Here is a 22,489-nt window from a genome sequence, read left to right as displayed (position 1 = left end):
GGGCTGTGGCTTCGACACTGTTCGAGATACAGACCTAGTTTTTTGGGGTTTAGGAAGCATAGGAACGCCTTTGAATTTTTTTTAGAAGAATCTGAGAGGGTGACCTGGGATGTTCCTCCAGAACTGGGTGATATGAGATGTACTGACAAAACTTTGAAATCTGCCCTCAGATGAACAGGCAGCCAATGCAAAGATCACTGGACTAATATGATCAAATTATTGAAACTAGAAACTAGCAGTGATGCTTGCATTGGGCTTTGCTTTGCTGCATGTATACAATAGGGTCCACCATCACTAAATCGTTGTGCTGTTGAGTGTGTTGACATGGGTGAATATCAGGCATAATTGGAAAGGCCATAGAGACGGATAGACTTTACAAGTATGTATCTGGAAAATCTTACACAATGTTACTTCACTGGTGTGACCAAATAATGTGCTCCAGAATAAATTTTCAGTAAGTCCCCTTTTTAGTGTGCTTAAATAGCACTGAGTTATGTGGTGTATGTGTTTTGTTTTTTTTAGATAAAGCTTATTATATGCAAAAACAATACCAACGTTTCTTTCTCTTATATTTCTCCAGCTAGATGTCGAGAAGTTCTCAGACATTGAAAAACTTTACCTCTACCTTAAGTTGCCATCTGGTCCCAGCAGTATCCCTGATAAAAGGTAAGGTTGAACGACCCTTCTTAAATGGCAGCTATAGAAAAAAAAATGAAAAGATAATATATTTATGAAATGGTAAACTGTAAAAATGATGCATGAAGGACAGTTGCAAACAGGTACTTGTGCTGCACTCAGAAGAATGCTTAATGAAGACTACTGAAAGTGTTAAACCTGCAACACTTAAATATTCCAGCTCATGATAGTGAACTTTTTAAACCAGTAGAGTGTGTAATTCTGTTTGGATTTACTGTTTGCTTACATGAAATTGTTGCATATCAGGTCAAAGGATCTTGTGTCTCAAAAGTTGATGACAGACAGTTGCTGACAGGCCATGTTGTGATTGTGATGTCACTCACAGAGGTGGTGTCCCCTCAAAACTAACAAATCATGGCTCATCATTTACTTTGTGAGGAACTGTGCTTAGACATGTGCCGCAGCAGAATTCATTCGGTTGGACCACTGTGACTTATTTTCCAGTCGGTGCCCCTTGGACAGTGTCACAATAGAGTTAGGGGCATTTGCGTGGCAAAAAAAGACTGATTATTTCAATGTTTGTGATGTCTGAATAGCATGGTCTGATTACGCAGTGTTTATTTTACTCTGTTAAAGCTGTACTGGCCTTCAAATTTCACAAAACGGACTAAATTTAATTTCTACCTAAATCCATTCGTTGTAATGTAGGTTTATTTTTGTAACATTGCAAAATTACAGCTCATTTTAATGAAGAGGACATATTTATCTGGAGGAATTCCATGGTAAATGTTGTCTTCCTTCCTCAGTGTCGTACAGGCAAACTGTAAGAGGAAACACATGCGTGAGGTTTTGAGACTACTTCAGACCGGACCTACTTATAGTCATTTTGCCAGCAAAGATATGCTGATCAACACAACTCACCCAATCTTAAGTCATGTCAAGTCCGGTGTCGCTGACTGAACAGCCCCCCTAAAAATTGGTCCGCCCTGCCTTCACTGCGCACGTGTCATTTAGGACCACAGCAGCACGTCTGAGACTGATGCTCTACACCCACAGCGATCAAAGGGACATCAGGTGACAAGGTAAAACCTCTTAAATTATTCTAAAGTCAGTTTTAAGCAGAAATGAGGCGATAAGCGCCTCATTTTGCTAATGACGCATCAAAATTACGTAGGTGCAGCAGCACATCTGACGTGCTGCCGCTGCTCTCTGATCGGTCCACTGTCTTTTATGATGAAATAATGCTGAATTTATGTGCAAATGATTGTTGTACAAAAGCTTCAGATATCTGTCGATGAGACAGATGATGACTGGAGTGCAGTTTGAAGCAGAAACGAGGTGATAATCAGTGAATTGCAGCTGACGCTTAGAAATGACATTGCTGAGCTCCGAAATGACGCATGCGCAGTGATGGCAGGGGGGACCGTTCGGTCGGTGACACTGGATTTGTCCCAAAAAAAAAAAAAACCTTTATAAAACATTTTTCTGGTCGGCCACTGAAGAGAGCTGCTCCATCCTCTCCACAGCCATCCTCTCCCTTGCCATTGACTGGCTGCCTTCTTCTCTTTCTCTCTTCTTCAACGTTGCATCTTTTTCTTGCACTTTAAGTCACTTTATCAGGTCTGCTACATTTAGCCTTCTCCTCCTCCATGTCTATGTTGTTTGTGTGATCAGTTTAAATTTCCTTCCCGGCATGCTCGCACAACTCAGGGGAAGCCCCCACGTGATGTATGACATCCTTACCAAATGTAGGTCATGGCGTCTGATCGCTTGAATTTCAACCCATGTGAGTCAAATTTCAAAATTCTTTCTAGACAGTGCAAATTTTGATGATATTGCCAATACAATATTATGAATCTCTTATTTAAATGCTAAGGAATACAATTATAACAGTGCCAAAGAACATTCTTATGACTTAAATCTTAAAAAACCCAAAGGCTGGGCAGCTTTAACCTTAAGACTGAGTTATGGTGCAGGTGATCTCCACAGGCTGACATTACACAGACTTTTATGAGACAAACTGCTTTGATTTATGTATGTATGTATATGTGTTTGTGTGTGTGTATGTGATATATATATGTATGTATGTATGTATATGTGTTTGTGTGTGTATTACTATTTTTTTTTTCTTTCAGTGACCAGAATGGCCTGTCATCGAGCCGCACACAGCAAACGCATGCTTTCAGCTGGATCCAGAGTCATTTGGAGGAATACCCAGAGACTTCGCTTCCAAAGCAGGAGGTTTATGATGAGTACAAGTAAGAAAACAATCCACTGGGTGGAAAGAGCAGTAATATGATGAGATTAATGACACATTTGCTAAGATAAGTTGTAGTATCTGATTTCAACTTGAAATTTTATTTGCAGTGTATTGAAAATCAGTTCATTGTCTTATAATCCAGGTTCATATTTCTAATCTATAACAGCGATTAATGTTTAGAGTATCTTTTTCTCTTCCAAATTGCTGCTACTTAAAGCATTAGTATAAATAGATGCTGCAGACATAGGACTCACTGAGCAGCATGTGTTGGTAATATTAGAATGGAAAGTTTGAGACGGTCATTGAAAGTCTCTGGCACTGTTATGCCACTTCCTTTTGAACTCAAACAGAAATACAGCGTCCTGCAAAAATATTGACGCCTTTGGAATAGAGATATAAAAAAGGCTTTTATCTTGCATCTGTCCAAAAAAATGTGACATGAAGAAAAAACAAAACATATCAGTCGCACAGATCTATAAGTCACGTTCATTTCACTCAACAAGAAGCACAATTAATTTAATCAATTTCAATTAAGTATTAAGTAGGGATGTCCCGATCCGATCACATGATTGGAAATCGGGCCCGATCACGTGGTTTCAGACTTGATCGAAATCGGACGTTGCATCCCGATCAGGAATCCGATATAGATCTTATCCTCATTATTTTGATCAGCGCTATTTCAAGCTCATTATCGCAGATTAATGGGCCTTTCACGCGTCGGAAGCGTCAGAGGCATCAAGAATTGGTGTAAAAAGCATTATTTCAATGAGACGCATTGCTTTTTAGAGGTATCAGCGTCAAGTCAAAAGTTGAGGTAAAGCTACACTTCTGACGGGAGCGCGCATTGCCGCTTATCGGCAGGCTGACGCAGTCAAAGTTCAACCCAATCTTTTTTTTTTAATTGAACAAAAGAAAAAAACATAAGTTCAACCCAATCCAACTTTCGACGCTCTGAGCTGTGACGTAGCTTTGCGCTGTCCAATAGGAACGACGCGTCGGGCCAAAACATGGAAGACTAGTGGCAGAAACCACTGATCTCTACAAAACAGATCGGTGCAGAAACGACTGATCTGCTCATTTATAGAGCAGTTTTCTGAAGAAAAATCCTTGGAAATGTTTTTTGTTGTTGTTATTTGTTACCTCAAAATTTCTGATTACTGTTTAAAAAAATTTAGAACACTTGTAATTAAATTAGCTAAATCAATAAATGGTTCTTTAGAAACCTTTCATTTGTAAATTAAAACTACCTGTTATTTCATATTAGATCATTTCTTGTTTAACATAAGGAGCCTTGGACATTTATTTTTAGACCAATAAAATAACATGGAAATTTGTACATTTTTTAAGTCTGGTAGATTATTACTGTGTGTTTAGCTTAAACGAGTTATATCAGATTTTATAGTGCCCCTTCTTACTTAGAAAATCGTGAATGGTTTACAGCCTTGTTCCAAAATGGCTGAAATTAATGTCTTTTCCTCAAAATTCAAAACTTCCTCAAAAGTTTTTTTTTTTTTGTTTTTTTTTTTTTTTTTAGATTTTTACAAATAAAGAAATCACATGTACCGTATTTCCTTGATTAAACGCCTGAACTTAAATACGGGCATGCCTCATTTAATTACCGGGTTAAAACTCCACCTGAAAAAAAAAAAAAAATCTGCATTAAATAAGCGCCGGCCTTGTTTGAAGGCCTGGGTCACTTAGCCGCCAGATGTCTCTGCCTGGTTGATTGTCCGTGTAAGCAATCACGGGTCCAAAGGCAGCCTGCTGCTCCAATATATGTGCTGACATACAATAAAGATCTGAGGGAGCGACTCCTTCTCCTTGTGATGTTAGAACAGGGAAGTACAATTCCTACACCATTGAGACAAAGCTGCAAGCTCTTGTGTTTGCCGAAAAAAAAACCCCAAAAACCAGCAAGGTAAGTACAGTTTACATTGAATTTTTTTCAAAGTCCGCTACAAAGTGTTACCTTAAAATCCTAAGATGAAACAGCATGCATGCAACAGGATTGTCTCGAGGTACAAATCTGGAGAAGGGTAGAGAAACATTTCTGCTGCTTTGAGGGTCCCAACAAGCACAGTGTCCTCCATCATCCGTAAATGGAAGACATTCGGATCCACCAGGACTCTTCCTGCTGGCCGCCTGTCTAAACTGAGCGATCGGGGGAGAAGGGCCTTAGTCAGGGAGGTGACCAAGAACCCAATGGTGACTCTTTCAGAGCTCCAGCATTCCTCAGTAGAGAGAGGAGAACCTTCCAGAAGGACAACCATCTCTGCAGCAATCCACCAATCTGGCCTGTATGGTAGAGTGACCAGACGGAAACCACTCCTTTGTAAAAGGCACATGGCAGACCTCCTAGAGTTTGCCAAAAGGCACCTAAAGGACTCTGGGACCATGAGAAACAAAATTCTCTGGTCTGATGAGACAGAGATTGAACTCTGGCATGAATGCCAGGTGTCATGTTTGGAGGAAACCAGGCACCATCCCAAAGATACAGAGAAGTATTTGAGCCACTGTCTCTATTTGCAAGTTTTCTCACCTACAAATAATGTAGAGGTTTGTAATTTTTGTCACAGGCACACTTCAACTGTGAGAGATAGAATCTAAAAACAATAATAATAAAAGAATATATCAGAAAATCACATTGTATGTTTTTTTTTTTAAATAATTAATTTGCATTTTATTGCATGAAATAAGTATTTGATCACCTACCAACCAACAGGAATTCTGGCTCTCGCAGACCTGTTAGTTTTTCTTTAAGAAGCCCTCCTATTCTGCACTCTTTACCTGTATTAATTGCACCTTATTGGAAAGTTTCTGTGAAGGCTCTCAGTTGTCCAGGTGGTTTCCATAGTAGAGAAACGAATCTTCGACTGGACTGGTTTGCTTGATGCAAGGATGTTTCGCTTATAATCACAGAAGCTTCCTCAGCTAAAATTCTTGCTCTGGTAGTCTGACGTCTGTCTTGACTCTTGTAGAGAAGAATAACAGAAGCCAGCAAAAGATGGAGTTTTAAACCTAACCAGACCTCTCCTACCTCTGCTACTGGCTACTGACTAACATTTGCTCTAATTAGCACCTATTGTGCTCTAGTTAGCACCGTTCTAATGACAGGGCAGCTGTCCCTCCTAACAATGGGACTGACACCTCTCTTGATGACTTTTTTTGGTCAATGTAAAGCCCCTTTCACACCGGGGGTGCTTCGAGTTGCTTCATGTGACGTCATGACGATGCAGGAATGTCAGGTGCGCGCAGCAGGGGGCAGAGAGGCAGTGAGGTTGCAGCCTGCATGTCCTCTGCACAGAGAAATCAGAGTGCACAGTTTGGCTGCACGTAGACAATGCACTCTGATTTCTCTTCTAGTTTATTTTTGTTCTTGTGCAGGGCTGCAGGTCTGGACTCTGAGTTATGTTATAGTTTATCTTTCCTCTTTTGACTGTGAGCTGCGTGCGCGCGTGCGAACGAACCATCTATGAGTAAATGTGGAGATGTCTAGAGTTATACTATGGTCATGTCCTGTCTCTGGCAATCAGTCTGTGAGCAGGACTTATGTCCTTTTTTGTCCTTTATTTAGTACAGTGATGAGAGAGTTTGAGGGGAGAGGGAACTAACTGCCTGCAGCCAGACAGTTTATTTTTTTCTTTTAATTGTTCACATGTGCACTCGCGAACAAATTGTCCGTGAGTGGACTGGAGATGTCCGGACTTTTTACTGTAGACATGTCCTGTCAATCAGTCTGTGAGCAGGACTTTTATGGACTTTATTTATAAACACGTTTGTGAGAGAATTTAAGAGTGAGGAGCTGCAGCAGCTGCAATCAGCATTTTTTTTCTGTGCTCTTTTTGAACATGTAGTTTTATTGCATTGTGTACATGGTATAAATACAATCCTGCATGTTCGGGAACAGTGGAACACAGCAGGAATCATAAATTGGCGTCGGGTAACGTTGTATTGTGAGGGTGTGGCTTCCAGTCATGCTGAGTGCCATTGCTTTGCCCTGACTTGCGTTGAAACCACTTAATTTCTGCATCAAGCACAGGATGCAAAAAAATAAACATGTTTAATTTTGTCGTCTGATTTGCTTCATCCTTTGCTGTTTGGCATTCTACGTGGCATCGTCATGACGCCGCACAACGCAACTCGAAGTGGGTCTGGTGTGAAAGGGCTTAAGAACCCTGTCGGAGAGATTCTTTACCCAATTGTCCCTGTTGTCAGTAATTTGTCTGGGTGTATCTTTATAACTACCCCCACTGCTCGTTAAAGTAAGCCTTTTCTGCACTTAAAGGTTGTGAAACGTCCTGATTTGCCGCTCCTTACTTTTTAAATGCTCAGACATTTGAATTTTAACTATGAACGTTGTGATCTTATTATGGGCCTCTTCCCACACTAAAGTTTCTAACCTTTTGTGAAGACTATCAAAATCATTTTGGAGGTCTAATATTTTAAAATGAACCCTTCTAATTGTAAGACCCAAAATCCTCCTAAGGTAACTGTGCTGGATCTTTTCTGCTGTGTGACCTGCGTCTAGTGCCTTTTGCTTCCTGCATTTGGGAATAATGTTGTTTTGTCTGTATCTCAGGTTAAATCTTAAGTGGTTTCTAAAGTTAGCTATCTTTTTAGCAGTCTTTTCCAGCTTACATACCAGTGCCAGGGCCTCATGCCCACAGTTGGTCTCAATGTCGTCAGGAGAGGCGTCAGTCCCATCGTTAGGAGGGACAGCTGCCCTGTCATTAGGAGGGTGCTAACTAGAGCACAATAGGTGCTAATTAGAGCAGTTGTTAGTCACTAGCCAATAGCAGTCTACCTCTCGGTAGGAGGGATCTGGTTAGGTTTAAACTCCAGCTTTTGCTCGCTTCTGTTATTCTTCTTTCCAAGAGTCAAGACAGAAGTCAGGCTACCAGAGCAAGAATTTTAGCTGAGGAAGCTTCTGCAATTAGAAGTGAAATGTCCTTGTGTTAAGCAACCCAGTCCAGTTGAAGATTCAAGCTTTTCTACACCTTTTGGAACTCGTTACCTGTATAAATGTCACCTGTCCACACACTCAATCAATCACGCTCCAACCTATCCACCATGGCCAAACCAAAGATCTGTCTAAGGACACCAGAGACAAAATTGTAGATCTGCACAAGGGTGGGATGGGCTACAGGACAACATGCAAGCAGCTTGGTGAGAAGGCAACAACTGTTGGCTCAATTATTAGAAAATGGATGAAACACAAAATGACTGTCAATCTTCCTTGGTCTGGGGCTCCATGCAAGATCTCACCTCATGGGGTAAAGATGATTCTGAGAAAGCCCAGAACTACATGGGAGGACCTGGTCAATGACCTGAAGAGAGCTGGCACCACAGTCGCAAAGATTACCATTAGTAAAACATGATGCTGTTGTGGTTTAAAATCCTGCAGGGCAGCAAGGTCCCCAGCTCAAACCAGCACATGTCCAGGCCCGTTTGAAGTTCACCATTCACAAAAGCAAGAAATGTTGGACCAAAATGAAAATTGCTCCCGTTAATTTTCTGTTTTCTGACCAGACCACAGCACATTGTTTCTTAATGAAGAGAGAGGAGTTTAAGGTGCACAACCAAAACAGCTGTTAACATCTGCTGACAGTGTTCGGACTGCAGTATTCTCTGTGTGTGGAGAGTTCAGGGAGGATTCGAGCTTCTGAGCTTGTTTCTGAGTCAGTCACTTTTTTGGCTACAGACTTCAGTTAGATGCAAACTAGGTAACTTAAAGGACATGTGGTACGTTAATGTCCTGGTTAGCAAGTATTCATGATTTTATGTCTGTCCATGTACATGGGCAAAAAAACATGCTCACTGATGTATTTTATAGCTAAATTATTACTGACGGAAAACCTGAAGCATTTTGAACCACTGAATCAATATGAAGTAATTCTGTTCAGGTTCAGTGTTTCGAAACATTTGATACAATTAAGTATGTCGACATCTGCTGGCCAATCTTTAACATAGCACTTGCACCGAACAATTAAACGGGGCACTGTTATGTATGTTTGATAATAAAGGTTCCATGTGCATTTTGACATTTTTTATTTTACTATGTTTTTCATTTAAAGACATTAGCAATATACTTTTGTTATCATTTGAGTGTGCCATCATAAAATACACTATGTAATAGAGATTTGGGGGCTTCAAAAGGTTTTTATTTAAAAAATAAGATAATTTCAGCCGTGTGAGTGGCTTGAGTCTGTTCCTCCTCTCAAATTTTGGAGAAGACTCATATGTCCCAGAAGCTGCTGGCATATGAAGACAGATTTTGTCCAGCTTGTGAAGAGTTGGATAAACAGCTGCCACCATCCTCCCTATCTCTCCTTGCAAATTCACTGCAGAAAATGGTTCTGGGAAGCATTAGCATGGCTAAAACCCTCCAACTTCTGGGGGGCTTTGCTCCCCAGACCTCCCCCAACCAGGGTCCTGTTGACCCCCAACCAATCAGTTTTTTCTTTGTTTGCCACTCACATGCCTGTAGATGACCTTGCTGAAATATTTCATGGATGAAGAAGAGAAGAATCAAGCAGAGTTTCCCTTCTATTATTATTTTATTAGTAAATGAGAACTTTTTTAAAAAAGTTATGGTTCTAAGAAATTTTCGGCGCACGCTATACATGCGCAGAGTCTCACTCTAGCCAAAGTCTCACAGTGGGCAACCCTGCAAATTAGAGCTTTTTGGTATCAATTCCATTATTTAGGGCCTTTCACATTGTATGCGTTCAGGTCATTAAACGCATTGTGGATCGCTGTTAAAAAAAAACATTATTTTCAATAAGAAGCATTGCAGCGCAATGCCTCAAAAACAGCTAATGCAACACTCCGCTGGGAGTGCGCATTGCCACTGGGAGCACGCATTGCTGCCGGGAGCACGCATTTCCACCTGTCGCCAGACCACCATGGTCAAAGTTCAACCCAATCCAACTTTCACTGGTGCACGCTGTGATTTAGCTTTGCGTATCCAATAAAAGGGTGATTCTTAGACTACGGGCACTTATTATGTCCTTTGATCATATTGTATGAAAAACAGAAAAAAGGGGACATTTCACACTTTTATAGTTATCTTTACAATGAAAGTGTGTTAAGAAATTTGTTCTAGTAGTCTATGATGACTTTTTCACCTTTTTTCAACATCATTATATGCAAATATTGCCGTTTTGTACTTGTCCCACACCCAGACTTTTGATTTTCAATGATAAAAATGAATGATAAAGAAACGTTTTTTCTAATGTTTTAAAATATCTCTGAATAAAATATCAGTAAAATAATCAAAACATAATTGGGGTATTCAATGTCATACAACTGTTGTGATTTTTTTAAACAAAATGTAGTTGTCCCACACTATTGCCGTAATTTCCACCACAACACTAATGTCCCTTTAAACAGTTTGTATGAAAGATTGTTTGGGTAGTTTCTATGGAGATAAACAGTGACATCAGAGCACATGTATGTAGCGCCAAATCACAACAAACAGTTGCCCCAAGGCGCTTTATATTGTAAGGCAATGGTGTGGTGGAAATTACATTTACAAGGCCAATAGTACCCGAATCACCCATAAACACAATTGTGTCTGTGCCTTCAACTGTTTAGTACTCAATATAGTACAGTATGTTCTAAAACTTTCTCTGAGTATAAATGAGACTTAATTGGTTAATAGAATCGTGCTGTGTGGATAAATATTGTCATCAGTGAGATGCTGTTTCTTCTTTCTGTTTTCAGGAGCTTCTGTGATAATCTCAATTACCATCCACTGAGTGCTGCAGACTTTGGAAAAATGATGAAGAATGTATTTCCCAACATGAAGGCTCGTCGACTGGGCATGAGAGGAAAATCCAAATATCCTTTACTAGGATGAGTTGTAGCAGTGTGGCGTCCCTCTGGTCACGGACCATCTGCTGTTGCAGTTAATAAGCTCTCTAAATATAGATGTGAAATGAAATAAAGTCCACTTTGCGTCACAGTACTATAATACTGTACAGGGTCCCTGAGGGGAATCGCAGTGATCTTGACCTTCATGATGCATTAACCCCCTTCCCCCAACCCGATCATGTCAAATGCAAGACCTGTTTATTGATGGCCATCAGTCATTTTAGATTTTTAAAATTGTTGTACTGTGTTGTCACAGCTCAAGAATGTTTATGATTTTTGTATAAAAAGGTATTTCCTATTTTTAGTCTGTGACCTTTGTGTTTTGAATCTGAAAACGGGATGAGCGTTTGTTGATCCGTGTTACGAGGGCAACTGAAATTCAATATGATTGTCTTTATAAAACCAGCTGAACTCACCACTGCTTCATGTAGCTGCTTTTAATCCTTTTGCTTGCACACTGAATGCTGGGTTTTTTCTTCAGTGCTCCTATTTTGGAGTATTTTAGTCCTTTTTTTAAGCAAAATGTGTCATGAAGGAGACACTTCTGAAAAAGTCATTTGTTCTGTTGGTAAACTGGTAATGTTTAAAGAACTACAAAATAATATGTTCACGAAAGAAATACACAAAATGTGTAAAGTGTGAAGTAACTCTTGCTTTGTGTCAACTTAAACCATTTAATTCTTTACAAGCTTAAAGCTAATTTGGATGGTTTAGGGGTGTTTATTTGCAGAAATGGAATGTAGCATTCGTAATCTGTTCATTAGTGTGTAATTACCTGCAGAAAATGAATCAATGTGTTTTCATAAGCTTAGAATGAGCCCGTCATGTCTACAAGGAAACACCCCACCACCCCCTGGGGGCCGCCATGCACCGCCATATTTATACAGTAGTCCAAAAGGGACATAGTGTGTGTGTGTGTGTGTGTGTGTGTGTGTGTGTGTGTGTGTGTGTGTGTGTGTGTGTGTGTGTGTGTGTGTGTGTGTGTGTGTGTGTGTGGGACACAATTATTGGCATCCTTTGATGAATTTTATGAAAGCGTTTCTGTTCTTTTTGCCAAATAAATTTCAAATTTATTAATTTATATAGCGCCAATTCACGACGAACTCGTCTCAAGGCGCTTCACACAACATAAAACAAAAAAAAACTGAATTAAAAATTTTAAACACAATAAAAAGACGACCATAAAAGAATACAAGAATAAAAACACATAACACTAATGATAAAACAGGGAAAACAAATGAGTCTTTAAACATGACTTAAAAGTCTCCACAGTATCCGACTGCCAAATGTGTGCCGGGAGATCATTCCACAGAGCTGGAGCACGGTAGGAGAAAGCTCTGTGACCGGCAGACTTTTTATTCACCCTGGGAACACACAGAAGTCCTGCACCCTGAGAACGCAGGGCCCGAGCCAGTACATAGGGGCTTACCAGGTCAGCCAGATAGGGAGGTGCAAGTCCATGAACAATTTTATAAACTAATAACAGTACTTTAAAATCTGATCTTGCAGCAACTGGAAGCCAGTGCAGGGACCCCAAAACGGGCGTAATGTAGTCAAACTTCCTGCTTTGTGTCAAAAGTCTGGCAGCAGCGTTTGGAACCATTTGAAGACCCCTAATCCTGGACTGCGGTAAACCAGAAAATAGAGCATTACAGTAGTCCAATCTAGAAGAGACAAATGCATGAATCAAAGTCTCAGCATCAGCCATAGACAGGATGGGACGAGTCTTTGCTATATTTTGCAAATGGAAGAAAGCAGTCCTTGTAATGTCTCTACTGTGGAGATCAAAGGACAACGTAGGATCAAAAATTACTCCAAGGTTCCTCACTTTATCCGTATGATGTATAACACATGAAGCTAAGCTAAGTGCTAGCTGATCAAATTGATGCCGATACCTCGCTGGACCAAGAACCATAACTTCAGTCATCAGAATTTAAAAGTAGGAAGTTACTAGACATCCAACTTCTTACTGATACAAGGCAATCTTCCAAAGATTTTATGTGAATGAGATTACCAGCAGTTATTGGCATGTACAATTGAGTGTTATCAGCATAGCATAAATAACTTGGACATTAAAAAAATTTTTTTTTGATAGAATAAAATTGCTTTGTTTACATTTATTTCTGACCATATATTAACGTGTACCTAAAATATAGTGGTTCCAACAATTTTGTGTGTGTGTAGAGAGAGAGAAAATGAATATTTAGAATGGCTATTTGGAGGAATTGTTTAAAGATACACACGTTTATTATTAAACACTAATATGAAGTCATATCACTTTTCGATTGGTCACGTGATGTTCAACCTTGGGTGACCTTGAAAGGTGAATCTCAAGGACATAATTGTGAAATGACAATTCACAGCCTATCTGGATTAAACATGGTGGAAGGGTGGTGTGTTAGTCAAGGATAAGGTGTTTCAGTTTTGGATAGAATTATCAAATGCCAAAGCTACACAGAAACCTATATACCACATCACTGAATGACAAAGAATTAATTTGCACGACTGTCAAAAATGGCACTCAGAGTCCAAGACGTGCTCCAAATGTGTTGGAATTCCTGAGTGCCATTTTTATTTGTTCTGTTTTTTGTTGTTGTTGTTTTGTTTTTTTTTACTTAACACCATGTCACATATTGCTACAGTGGACTAAGGAAAAGAGCATTTGTTCACATCCCATCATTACCCAGTCTGGATCTCCGTATAACAGGGGATGGAGTAAGCCTGTTTTATACCTTCCATATAAACTTTCACTGTGAAGTCTTTGCATTCACATTTGATTACTGTAATTCAATGCATTGTCTAAAAACAAAAAATGTGTATTTTTTTTTTTTTGCTCCAGTGTGATGGACAAGAGTCCCCAGACCCAGCAAGTAGCATAAGAGAAGTGCGACTTGCAGCCTGCGATCTGGTGTGTGAATGGGGCCAAAAGGTGCTGAAACGACAGTTTAACAGCGTAGAAGACTTGGCTCGCTTCTTAATCAGCAGTCATAATATCGGAAACAAATCTTTGGCAGCGCTTACCGTAATGGCCAGCAGCACAGCAACAGGTGCAACATTGACTGCCTTATCTTTGTCACCCTTGTCTAAAATAATAGAGATAAACGGTGACATCTAGTGGCATGTCACTATCATAAGTCTCAGTGAAATCCACTAATGAACTTCTGTTTTCAAAAATGTTAGCTTTTAACTTTAGTAGTAGTATGCCTTTCTAGATCATTATATTTCTCTTCTACAGAGGTTAAAACTCCGCAGACTGTCTCAGCATTTGTACCCACAGCTGATGCCCATTCTTTCCACCCGCAAGTGGCAATGCTGTCTTCACCTTCAGTTGATGCAAAGCAGCAGCTCCAGCGGAAGATCCAGAGGAAGCAACAAGAGCAGAAGATGCATTCGCCCTTACCTGGCGAGGGCCACACAAAGAGTGCAGATGAGATGCTTCCATCTGTTAGTCCAACATCTCAGTCATCACCACCAACCATAAGCATTGTGGTAGCAGCTGTGCCAAGCCCCATCACGGTGAGAAAAACCAGGAATTGCTGTCGATATATAAGTGTGTGTGTGTGGGGGGGGGGGGGGGGGGGGGTTGGATACAAGGGGTGGAAATGAGGCTCTGCTGGGTATCAGGGCTTGCACTCTGGGACAGGGTGAGAAGCTTGAATAATCAGGAGGGACTTGCTTCAACAGGAGTCTGCTGAGGTGGTTCAGCCATGTTGTGAGGATGCCCCGGTTGACTCCCTTGGGAGGCCTTCCAGGCTGGTCCAACTGGGAGGAGGCCCTGGGAAAAGCCCATGACATGCTGAAGGCATTACATCTCCCATCTTGTTTGAGAACACCTTGGAATCCCCATAGAAGAGTTATGGGACTTGGCCAAGGATAGGGAAGTGTGGGTTGAGATGCTTGGTCTGCTGCCACCATGACCTGGTTAAAGTCAAAGTGTCTTTATTTGTCTCCTTAAGGAGAAATTTGCCTTGGAGAGGGTCTGCTACACAACAACGCATCCAGTACATAGCCCCCATACATTAAAAACAACAACACAGTAAGTCAAAGGATAAAATATAAATACACATTATTAACATCTTTGTGCAAATTCCGCAATACATAACCTTATGCTATCTTCCCTGAACTATCTGCTGATTTATGAGCTTCACTGATAATGGAATAAATGAATGTTTATATCGATTATATTTACAAAGAGGAACCCTGTACCGCCTTCCTGAGTTAAGTAAAGTATATTCAGAGTGCAGTACATGAGACGCATCTGTTAAAATATTGTCAGCACATCTGAGAACTGCCTGTTCAAACAACTCTTGGGGAGTTACAGGTACCACCATACCCATGATTTTGCCAGCTATCTTAATCAGATTTAATATTTGAGTTTTTGATTTAACCGTTAAATTACAAAACCAGCTAGTAATACCATACCGCAACACGGACTCAATCGTTGCTCTGTAGAAAATCAGCATAATATTCCTACATACACCAAACAGTCAGAGTCGACGAAGAAAGTGCATGCGCTGGTGGATTCGGGCACAAACGCTTGACGACCTACTGGCCGGCCCGGATGGGCCCGATAGAAGTCCCAGAGGAGGGAGGGCTAGCAGAGCAGAGAGCAAGTCCAAGACAGCACAACATCCTGCAGCATAAAGATAAAACTGTGATCTTAAACTGCTTTGTTTTATGTCACATAGATGTTTCAGAAGAGCTTCTGGTTCAGTTTTTTATTATGGCAAAAGTTACCAATATTAACAAACGTTAATGTTGTGTAGGCTATGCCTGTTCAAAATGTCAAATGTTACAAAATCTTTTGGGCCACATGTTGTTCTTCTTCCACTAATAAAATAAAAGATCTGTGCCAAATTTGATTGTAATCGGACGTTGTTTAGGGGTTCCCCACAAAGCAACAATTTTCCCCAAACAAGCAATGTAGTAATTCCAGTAATGTTCTCCTCTGGGTGACCAATCGACCACCACCTTTTGCAATTAGAAGCCATCACATGTACCTGTAAAAGAAAAATAATGGCATCAGTCTTCTACCGTTAGTGTGACATTGTCTTGCCAGCGGAGGGACAGGAAAATGTGTCACTCTGGGGAACCTCTAAATCTTATCTGAGTTCAAATTTGGTCTGCACCTATAAAACCCCAAGTGGAACCCAAAGTCTCTCACAACTTTTATTTTTGTACTATATAACATGAACAGACCCTATTGTAGGTGTATGACCTCAGTATAGTTGCAGCCATTTATTACAAGTCTGTAATGTCTGAGGCTTTGAGGTTGTTATTTAGAAGCCAATTCACATTTCTGATTGATGTTTAAACTATGCAGGTACAGAGGAGCAGGCAGCTGATGCCTTCCAGTCCCGTGGCAACAGGAGAGAGCAAGGTGCTACCAATTAACTTCCAGATGCTGACACAGACCGTGAGGCAGAGCCCCCGAAATGCACAAAATATTGTAACCTGTCCTTCGGGGGAGCGCACACTTCGGCAGCGCTATCCACAAATCCTGCCCAAACCTTCATCTACAGCAGCTATGGGTTTATGCTCCCCTTCCACCATGATTATTGCCAAAAGTCCCATTAAGACTGTGATGACTACATGTCATGTGTGCCCAACCAGCTTGGTCCAGATGACAGCCATGTCACTTGCAACCAACAGCAGCAATACCACCACTTCCCTTGCCAGTACCATGCTGCAACCCCCATCTGGAAGGATAAGCAGTTCTGAAGGTTTAGGAGGTGAGAGTTCTCGTTCTGCTGTCCCCATCATGACCCCCGTGGCCAGAATGGGGTCTACAGACACCCATCCCATTGATGTTGAAATGGAAGTTGAGGCTATTCACAACAACAGCCAAATCCAAAATCCTACCAGTGCCATTTTAACAGGGGTAATGACAAATCGGGCTGGGGTGGGTATGCAGAGAGCAGCCAGTGTGCCCATACCTCAGAGTAAAAGCTTCATGGGCCTGGAGGAAAGCAGTAACATGAATTGTAATGGAAACCACTCCTCAAGCATCAACTGTATGACAGCTGTGAAAATCAGTGATAGCACTAATGAAGAAAGTATGTTGCACTTAACACCATTCACAAAGAATACCAGCCCCATTTCTATGCCAAACACCAGCAAAGAACCTTCTGATGACAATAATAAGGAAATGATAGTAAAGGAAGGCTTCTTATCAATTAAGAATACCAGAAAACGTTCAAGCATCAGCCCAGATGTGTCTCCAGTAAAGAGGGTTTTTATCCCTCAACAGTCAGTAGAGAGCTCTGATGACCTCAGTAGAGGTCATATGGTCATCAACACCAGATCACAAGCTTCAGCTAGACCCGATAGTGCACCAAACTCCAGAGAAGTTGAAAGGAAAATGAGCTCTGCCTTATTCACTCCTGTCCATCCACACTGTACTTCATCTTTAACTGTTAGTGGTTTTCATGCTGTTGCCAATACACAGAGCTCACTGCAGAAGAAAAACACTTCCACCGTTATGGTGACTAGCACCTCAATCAGTCACGCATTAGAACAGCAGCACACAGAAGCTAATGTGTGCAACACACCTTATAATTTTGGCCTCCATAAATTGTCAGTTGTGAGTGACTATAAAAATTCCGTCTCAACTGTAGGAACCCTAGAAGGAGCTCAGGAACACACCTACACTCAGTCAGTTGGGCAAACGTCATCTAGCCCTATCATAGATGCTTTGGAATTTTTAGATAAGGCTTCATCGTCCACCCAACTGCCTATGCAGACCGATATGGACTACTTTCCCTTTGATGATGATGTAACTCAGGACAGCATTGTGGAGGAGCTAGTCCAGATGGAAGAGCAGATGAAACTTAACCTGCGCGACTGTGCTGCACTGCAAGGCCAACATGTTGTAAAGCCTCATGACATAATGTCCCCCAGTCATGCTAGAACTGCATTCTGCCATGCTGCAAACAGCAACATGTTCCAGACTCCAACCCCGACACCAACTCCCACACCTACATCAGAAATGGTCGGAGGAGCCCAAGGTTTAACCAGAGAGAGTCCCTGCTCCGGCATTGCCTCCACAACCCCAGTAGATAGTGCACTGGGAAGCAGTCGTCACACCCCGGTTGGGACTCCACACTCCAGCTGCAGCAGCACCGTTCCTTACAGTCCAGTGGAGTGCAGGAATCCTTTTGCATTTACACCTATCAGCTCCAATATCACTGGTTTCCATGAGAGCAGTGCTGTCTCTAGCAGTCCCATCAAGCCAATGCAGAGGCCAATGGCAACTCACCCAAACAAGACCAGCCTGGATTGGATGAATAGCAGTTACAGCAGCAGCAGCAATGGAAGTTTAAACAAGTCAAACGGTGGGATGGGGATCCTCTCAAGCTATCAAGGCCTGATGATAGACGACCACTTTCAAAAGCCACATGCTTTCGCCGTCCCTCATGCAAGGCACCATGACAGCCATTTTGGCCGCTTGACTCCCATCTCCCCCGTGCAGCAACAGGTAGCTAACATGGCCACTATAAGTAAGCAGGAGGGCTTTGCAGTTCCTGCACCTCTTGATAACAAAACCATCAACACGATACCTTTTAGATGTCGTAGCGTAAGTCCAGCTGTACATCAGAAGAACTTGTGTGGAAACAGCAACCTTCCCATTATACCCCGGTCAGTGGTGTCACCCTTTAATTTTGCAGTGACGTCTGAGATGTTAAACATCTTTGCAAACAGCCAAACAAATTTTGGTGTGAACAACGTGGCTCAGAGGAGCCGCTCTGTGCCTCTCAACATTATGATGCAAACCAAAGTACTGCACACTCAGGGTCAGCAATGCAGCAGCAAAAACCTCAATGTAGCTGTGGGTAAGATGGATGGTGAACATGAAGACACTGTGCCTGGGCTGGCCATCAATAATTTACCCTCCAGCTACACTGCACAGATGAATCTTGCCCAGATTCCTGAAAATGACCCCAACCTCTCCTGCAGTGACGATCACCTCGATGCTTGCTCGATGACCCCTAACACCACCAGCATAGTCCCACCTCCAGATTACCTGAAAGAAAAAGATGTGGGTGAGCAGATGGGTTTTGTGGCAGGTGAAAGCCACACGAGTACTGGAGAGCAGCAGGACCACACTATGATGCTTACCTTGAGCTCGCGACAGCAAGACAAACAGCAGCAGCATCAAGAGTTGGACTTTAGCGCCACTGTTAAAGATCTCCTAACTGATTACAGTCTTGGTTCTGGCAACCAAATCATGGAACAGGTGTCAGGGATAGCTACTGCTGGTCCAGACTATCCATATGAGATCAGAATGGCATCTGAGCTCTCCAGTAGCGTGAATGACCTTAATGCTCTGGACACAAACCTTCTGTTTGATCCCAGCCAGCAGCAGGGGCAGTATCAAGCTGCTGCTCCTGAGGAGTTGGTTAACGATTCCCTCTTTCAACAAATTACCAATGACACAGCACATTCAAGTGCTCTAGACTGGCTGGAAAACAAAGATCATCCAACCATTGGCTTGATGGGTTGAGTAATGTTTTTTATATATGTTAAAATAACTATTAGTGGTTGCTTTTTGTTTTATTTTTATTTAGGCATTAACATTTTATTATATAACACAGCACTGGACATCATTTCTCCGTTCTCAGTGTCAGTCTGAGGGGAAATTATGCTGCAACTCTGATTACAAAATGCTGGTCATTTCCCTTTTATCAGAGAGCATCAATGCATTGTTTGAGAAGAGCTTTTCAACAGCTACTGAAAAAAGAAATCTCATCCAAATAATCATTGTGTTTGTGTATCCTATTTTTGGGTGTCTCACTTTTACACTGAAATATTCAGTGATTTAAAGAAAAACTCACAAAGCCAAAGATCATGTAATGCAATTTGGAAATTTCATACTTGATATATTTGGGCAACATATGATTAGCAAGTCATTTATAAGTGTTTTTGTTTTTATGAGTCAAATGTGCAAAACTAAAAAAAAAGTCTAATGCTTCACTAATAATGTCATAATAGGGAGTTTAGCTCTCAGGATAAGCAGGTGAATAAGCTTAGTAATGCTGCAAATGAACTTTCTTCAAGCATAGTGCAGGGGTTGGGATGTTCTTGGGTACATACACTAAAATGATAGAAAATTGGCCTTTCATCTTCTCATTTAGTAACAGATTGTATAAACACTCTTAAAATACACCTGATCTGTAATTTTCAGTGCAACGTCTTCCTGGTTGTCATCCCTGCATCTTCTAAACATTGAATTTGTGTTTTTGTATTTGAGTCTTTCACAAAGCTTTGCAGACGTTGGCCCTCTCATAATATGCCTACAAATTGAGAAGTACAATATTTACACAGAACAACTTATTAGTTAAACAACAAAAAAACAAAAACAAAACAATGACTAATTAAGGAAGCATCACTGATATTTCTGGGCTGTATAATGTACACTGTGCCTTGCAATGGGCAGGCAGCCTGTCCAGGATGGGCCCCACCTCTTGCCCAATGATAGCTAGGATAGACACCAGCTCCTCCATGACCATTAATTGGAATATAGGGGTATGTACATTGTTGTATCCCTAAAACAAGTCATGTTTGCCAACATTTGAAGATGTAATTGTATTGTGTGACCACTTCTTAAAATGTAGTTGCTGTAAGGGGTTGTGCACTATTTGTCTTGATGCCACTCTTTCAAAATGATATTTATTAGATTTGGAGAGCTTCTCCAGTACCTGAAGAATTACATTATTTAAAAGTTTCTTTGAAGATTTTCAGTGTAACTGTCAGCACTTTCATAATGGCTCTGTACTGCTGGTTGGCACTCAGAAGGAATGATTGTTTTTATTAGAAGAAGGGCCAGAGCACTGGCTTGCATGATGCCCTTCACGCTATAACGCTAATGTGATTGTTCCTGCACTTTTGAACCAAAGTCTTTAAAAACATGTGTAAAAAAGAAAGGTGAAAAAAATTGTTAAACAATTTTTATTGACACTGAAAATGATTATTTTGAACATTTGACATTTTAAGCCTTTTTTTTTTTTTGCAATGGCATAATGTTTGAAGAAAGCAAAAATTTCCTCTGTATTTTCAGGATCTGTTATAGAATGTAGCGCTTATTATAGTGCAATGACAGTCTGTCATCTATCACCTCCAGTGTTTCTTTCTCCAGTGTTACAAAAATGCAATATGGATTTTGAAGGAATATTGATATTTTGAACACAGCAAAGAATTTGATCAGACATAGACACAGATGGTGTAGAAAGCATTTGATCAATATTTAAACAGTCTCAAAGGTGCTTTTTTTTAGGTTTTGAGCCTTGTGAGTACAGTACTAAAAACAAAAAACAAGGAATAATATTTCAGGGCAATATTTACCTGTTATCTTGAATTCATAAGATGCGCATGCTGATATATGAAGAAGAGGTAAAGAAGTGAAATTTACAATAGCGGGAAAAATTTTCACACAAACACTGATTATAAAGTAATTCATAAAGTACATTGACAGGACTACGTTTTTCATATTTTTGTAAGACTAGCAGGTCAGTAATGTTTGTAAGGAATGGAACACTGCTTGTTACAGGTACAGTTTTTGTTTTAGCATTTTCGATCCCTGAATGTCTGTGTGTTGTTGGTCACACCAACATTAATTGTAAAACAATTGTACAACTTTTTTTTTTGTTTGTTTACTTATTTATTTGGGTGTTTTGTGCACAGTTTATAACTTGAAAACCATGATAATCTTGTGAATTTACAGTAATCCTAGCTGGACTTTGAGTGATAAAATATCATAGTTTAAAATATTGTAACACACAGTGTTGTGTATATATACACTACTGTTCCCCAAAAAATTACCCTGTACATTGCACTGAAGAAGGAAAAATGACACCAATAATTTAGCTTGGTAAACTAAAACCTTCACAGTCTGCAGTTTGACAAATTTAAAATTTACAGGGAGGAAGTGAGACTGTACTTAAATATATAGTATTACTCTCATCTGTTTTACTCATTTGACTTTGTGAGAAAGAAAAAAAAACATTCAATCTGTCTGGTTCAGGTTGTTGTAGCACTTTCAGGTCAGGTAAATTTCTAAGTGCTTGTATGGCATGTAAAATAGTTCTCCCATTGTCGAAATTTCATTTTACTGTCTGTCAGAACGTTCATATTTCTTGTTAGTGGCGATGAAAACTCCCTTTTTTGTACTTCTTGTAGTAGAAATGTATTCTTTTTGCTGTGGACAATCTATGCAGGATTTGTTTGCATGTTAAAAAATGTTTTTAGGGAAGTGTTTGTTGGTATGAATTTTAAAGGTCTTTTTACAGTAAAAATAAACATGCATCAGTGGAAGGAATGTGTGTCTGTTGATTGCTATGTTACTGTAATTACTCTAAAAAGGCTCAGAGATTTTTTTTTTTTTTTTTTAAAGAAGAAACAAGAGTGGACATCATCACTACCTGAAATGGCAAATGAAGAATGGCCAACAGCAGTTGCCATTAAAATGGAAACATTGTTGCCAACAGATGCCAACAAATGGAAACAGAAACATTAAAATGGAAATAAGAAATTCATATGTAGCACTTTTCAACCACGTACAATCTTTCTGAACTTTCTATGTTTTATACAAATACATATTTTAAACCTTATGTGATAGTTAAAATGGTTTGAGGAAACCACTAAACCATGTGGTTAAATAATTCTACTTAACGCACAGAGAGTGAGATTGAAAGACTGATTGGCGTGCATCTGAGGTCATGT

The 22,489-nt window shown here is 40.4% G+C and overlaps 1 protein-coding gene across 1 annotated transcript in view; it reads left to right on the top strand.

Moving 5' to 3' along the window:
• LOC117527473 (DNA-binding protein RFX7-like) overlaps positions 1 to 20,110 on the top strand; it is a 50,396-nt gene extending 30,286 nt beyond the window's left edge. The window contains exons 3-9 of the mRNA XM_034189836.1: positions 581 to 666; positions 2,772 to 2,894; positions 10,622 to 10,738; positions 13,402 to 13,486; positions 13,611 to 13,818; positions 14,007 to 14,287; positions 16,095 to 20,110. Of these exons, the coding sequence (XP_034045727.1) occupies positions 581 to 666; positions 2,772 to 2,894; positions 10,622 to 10,738; positions 13,402 to 13,486; positions 13,611 to 13,818; positions 14,007 to 14,287; positions 16,095 to 19,274 (4,080 nt within the window). The 3' untranslated portion in view covers positions 19,275 to 20,110. The remainder of the gene's footprint in view (positions 1 to 580; positions 667 to 2,771; positions 2,895 to 10,621; positions 10,739 to 13,401; positions 13,487 to 13,610; positions 13,819 to 14,006; positions 14,288 to 16,094) is intronic.
• Positions 20,111 to 22,489: the final 2,379 nt, after the last annotated feature.

This window comes from Thalassophryne amazonica, chromosome 2, assembly GCF_902500255.1.
Source record: "Thalassophryne amazonica chromosome 2, fThaAma1.1, whole genome shotgun sequence".
NCBI lineage: Eukaryota > Metazoa > Chordata > Actinopteri > Batrachoidiformes > Batrachoididae > Thalassophryne > Thalassophryne amazonica.
Note: the sequence above shows the minus strand (reverse complement) of the source record. Positions and strands in the feature narration are given on the sequence as shown.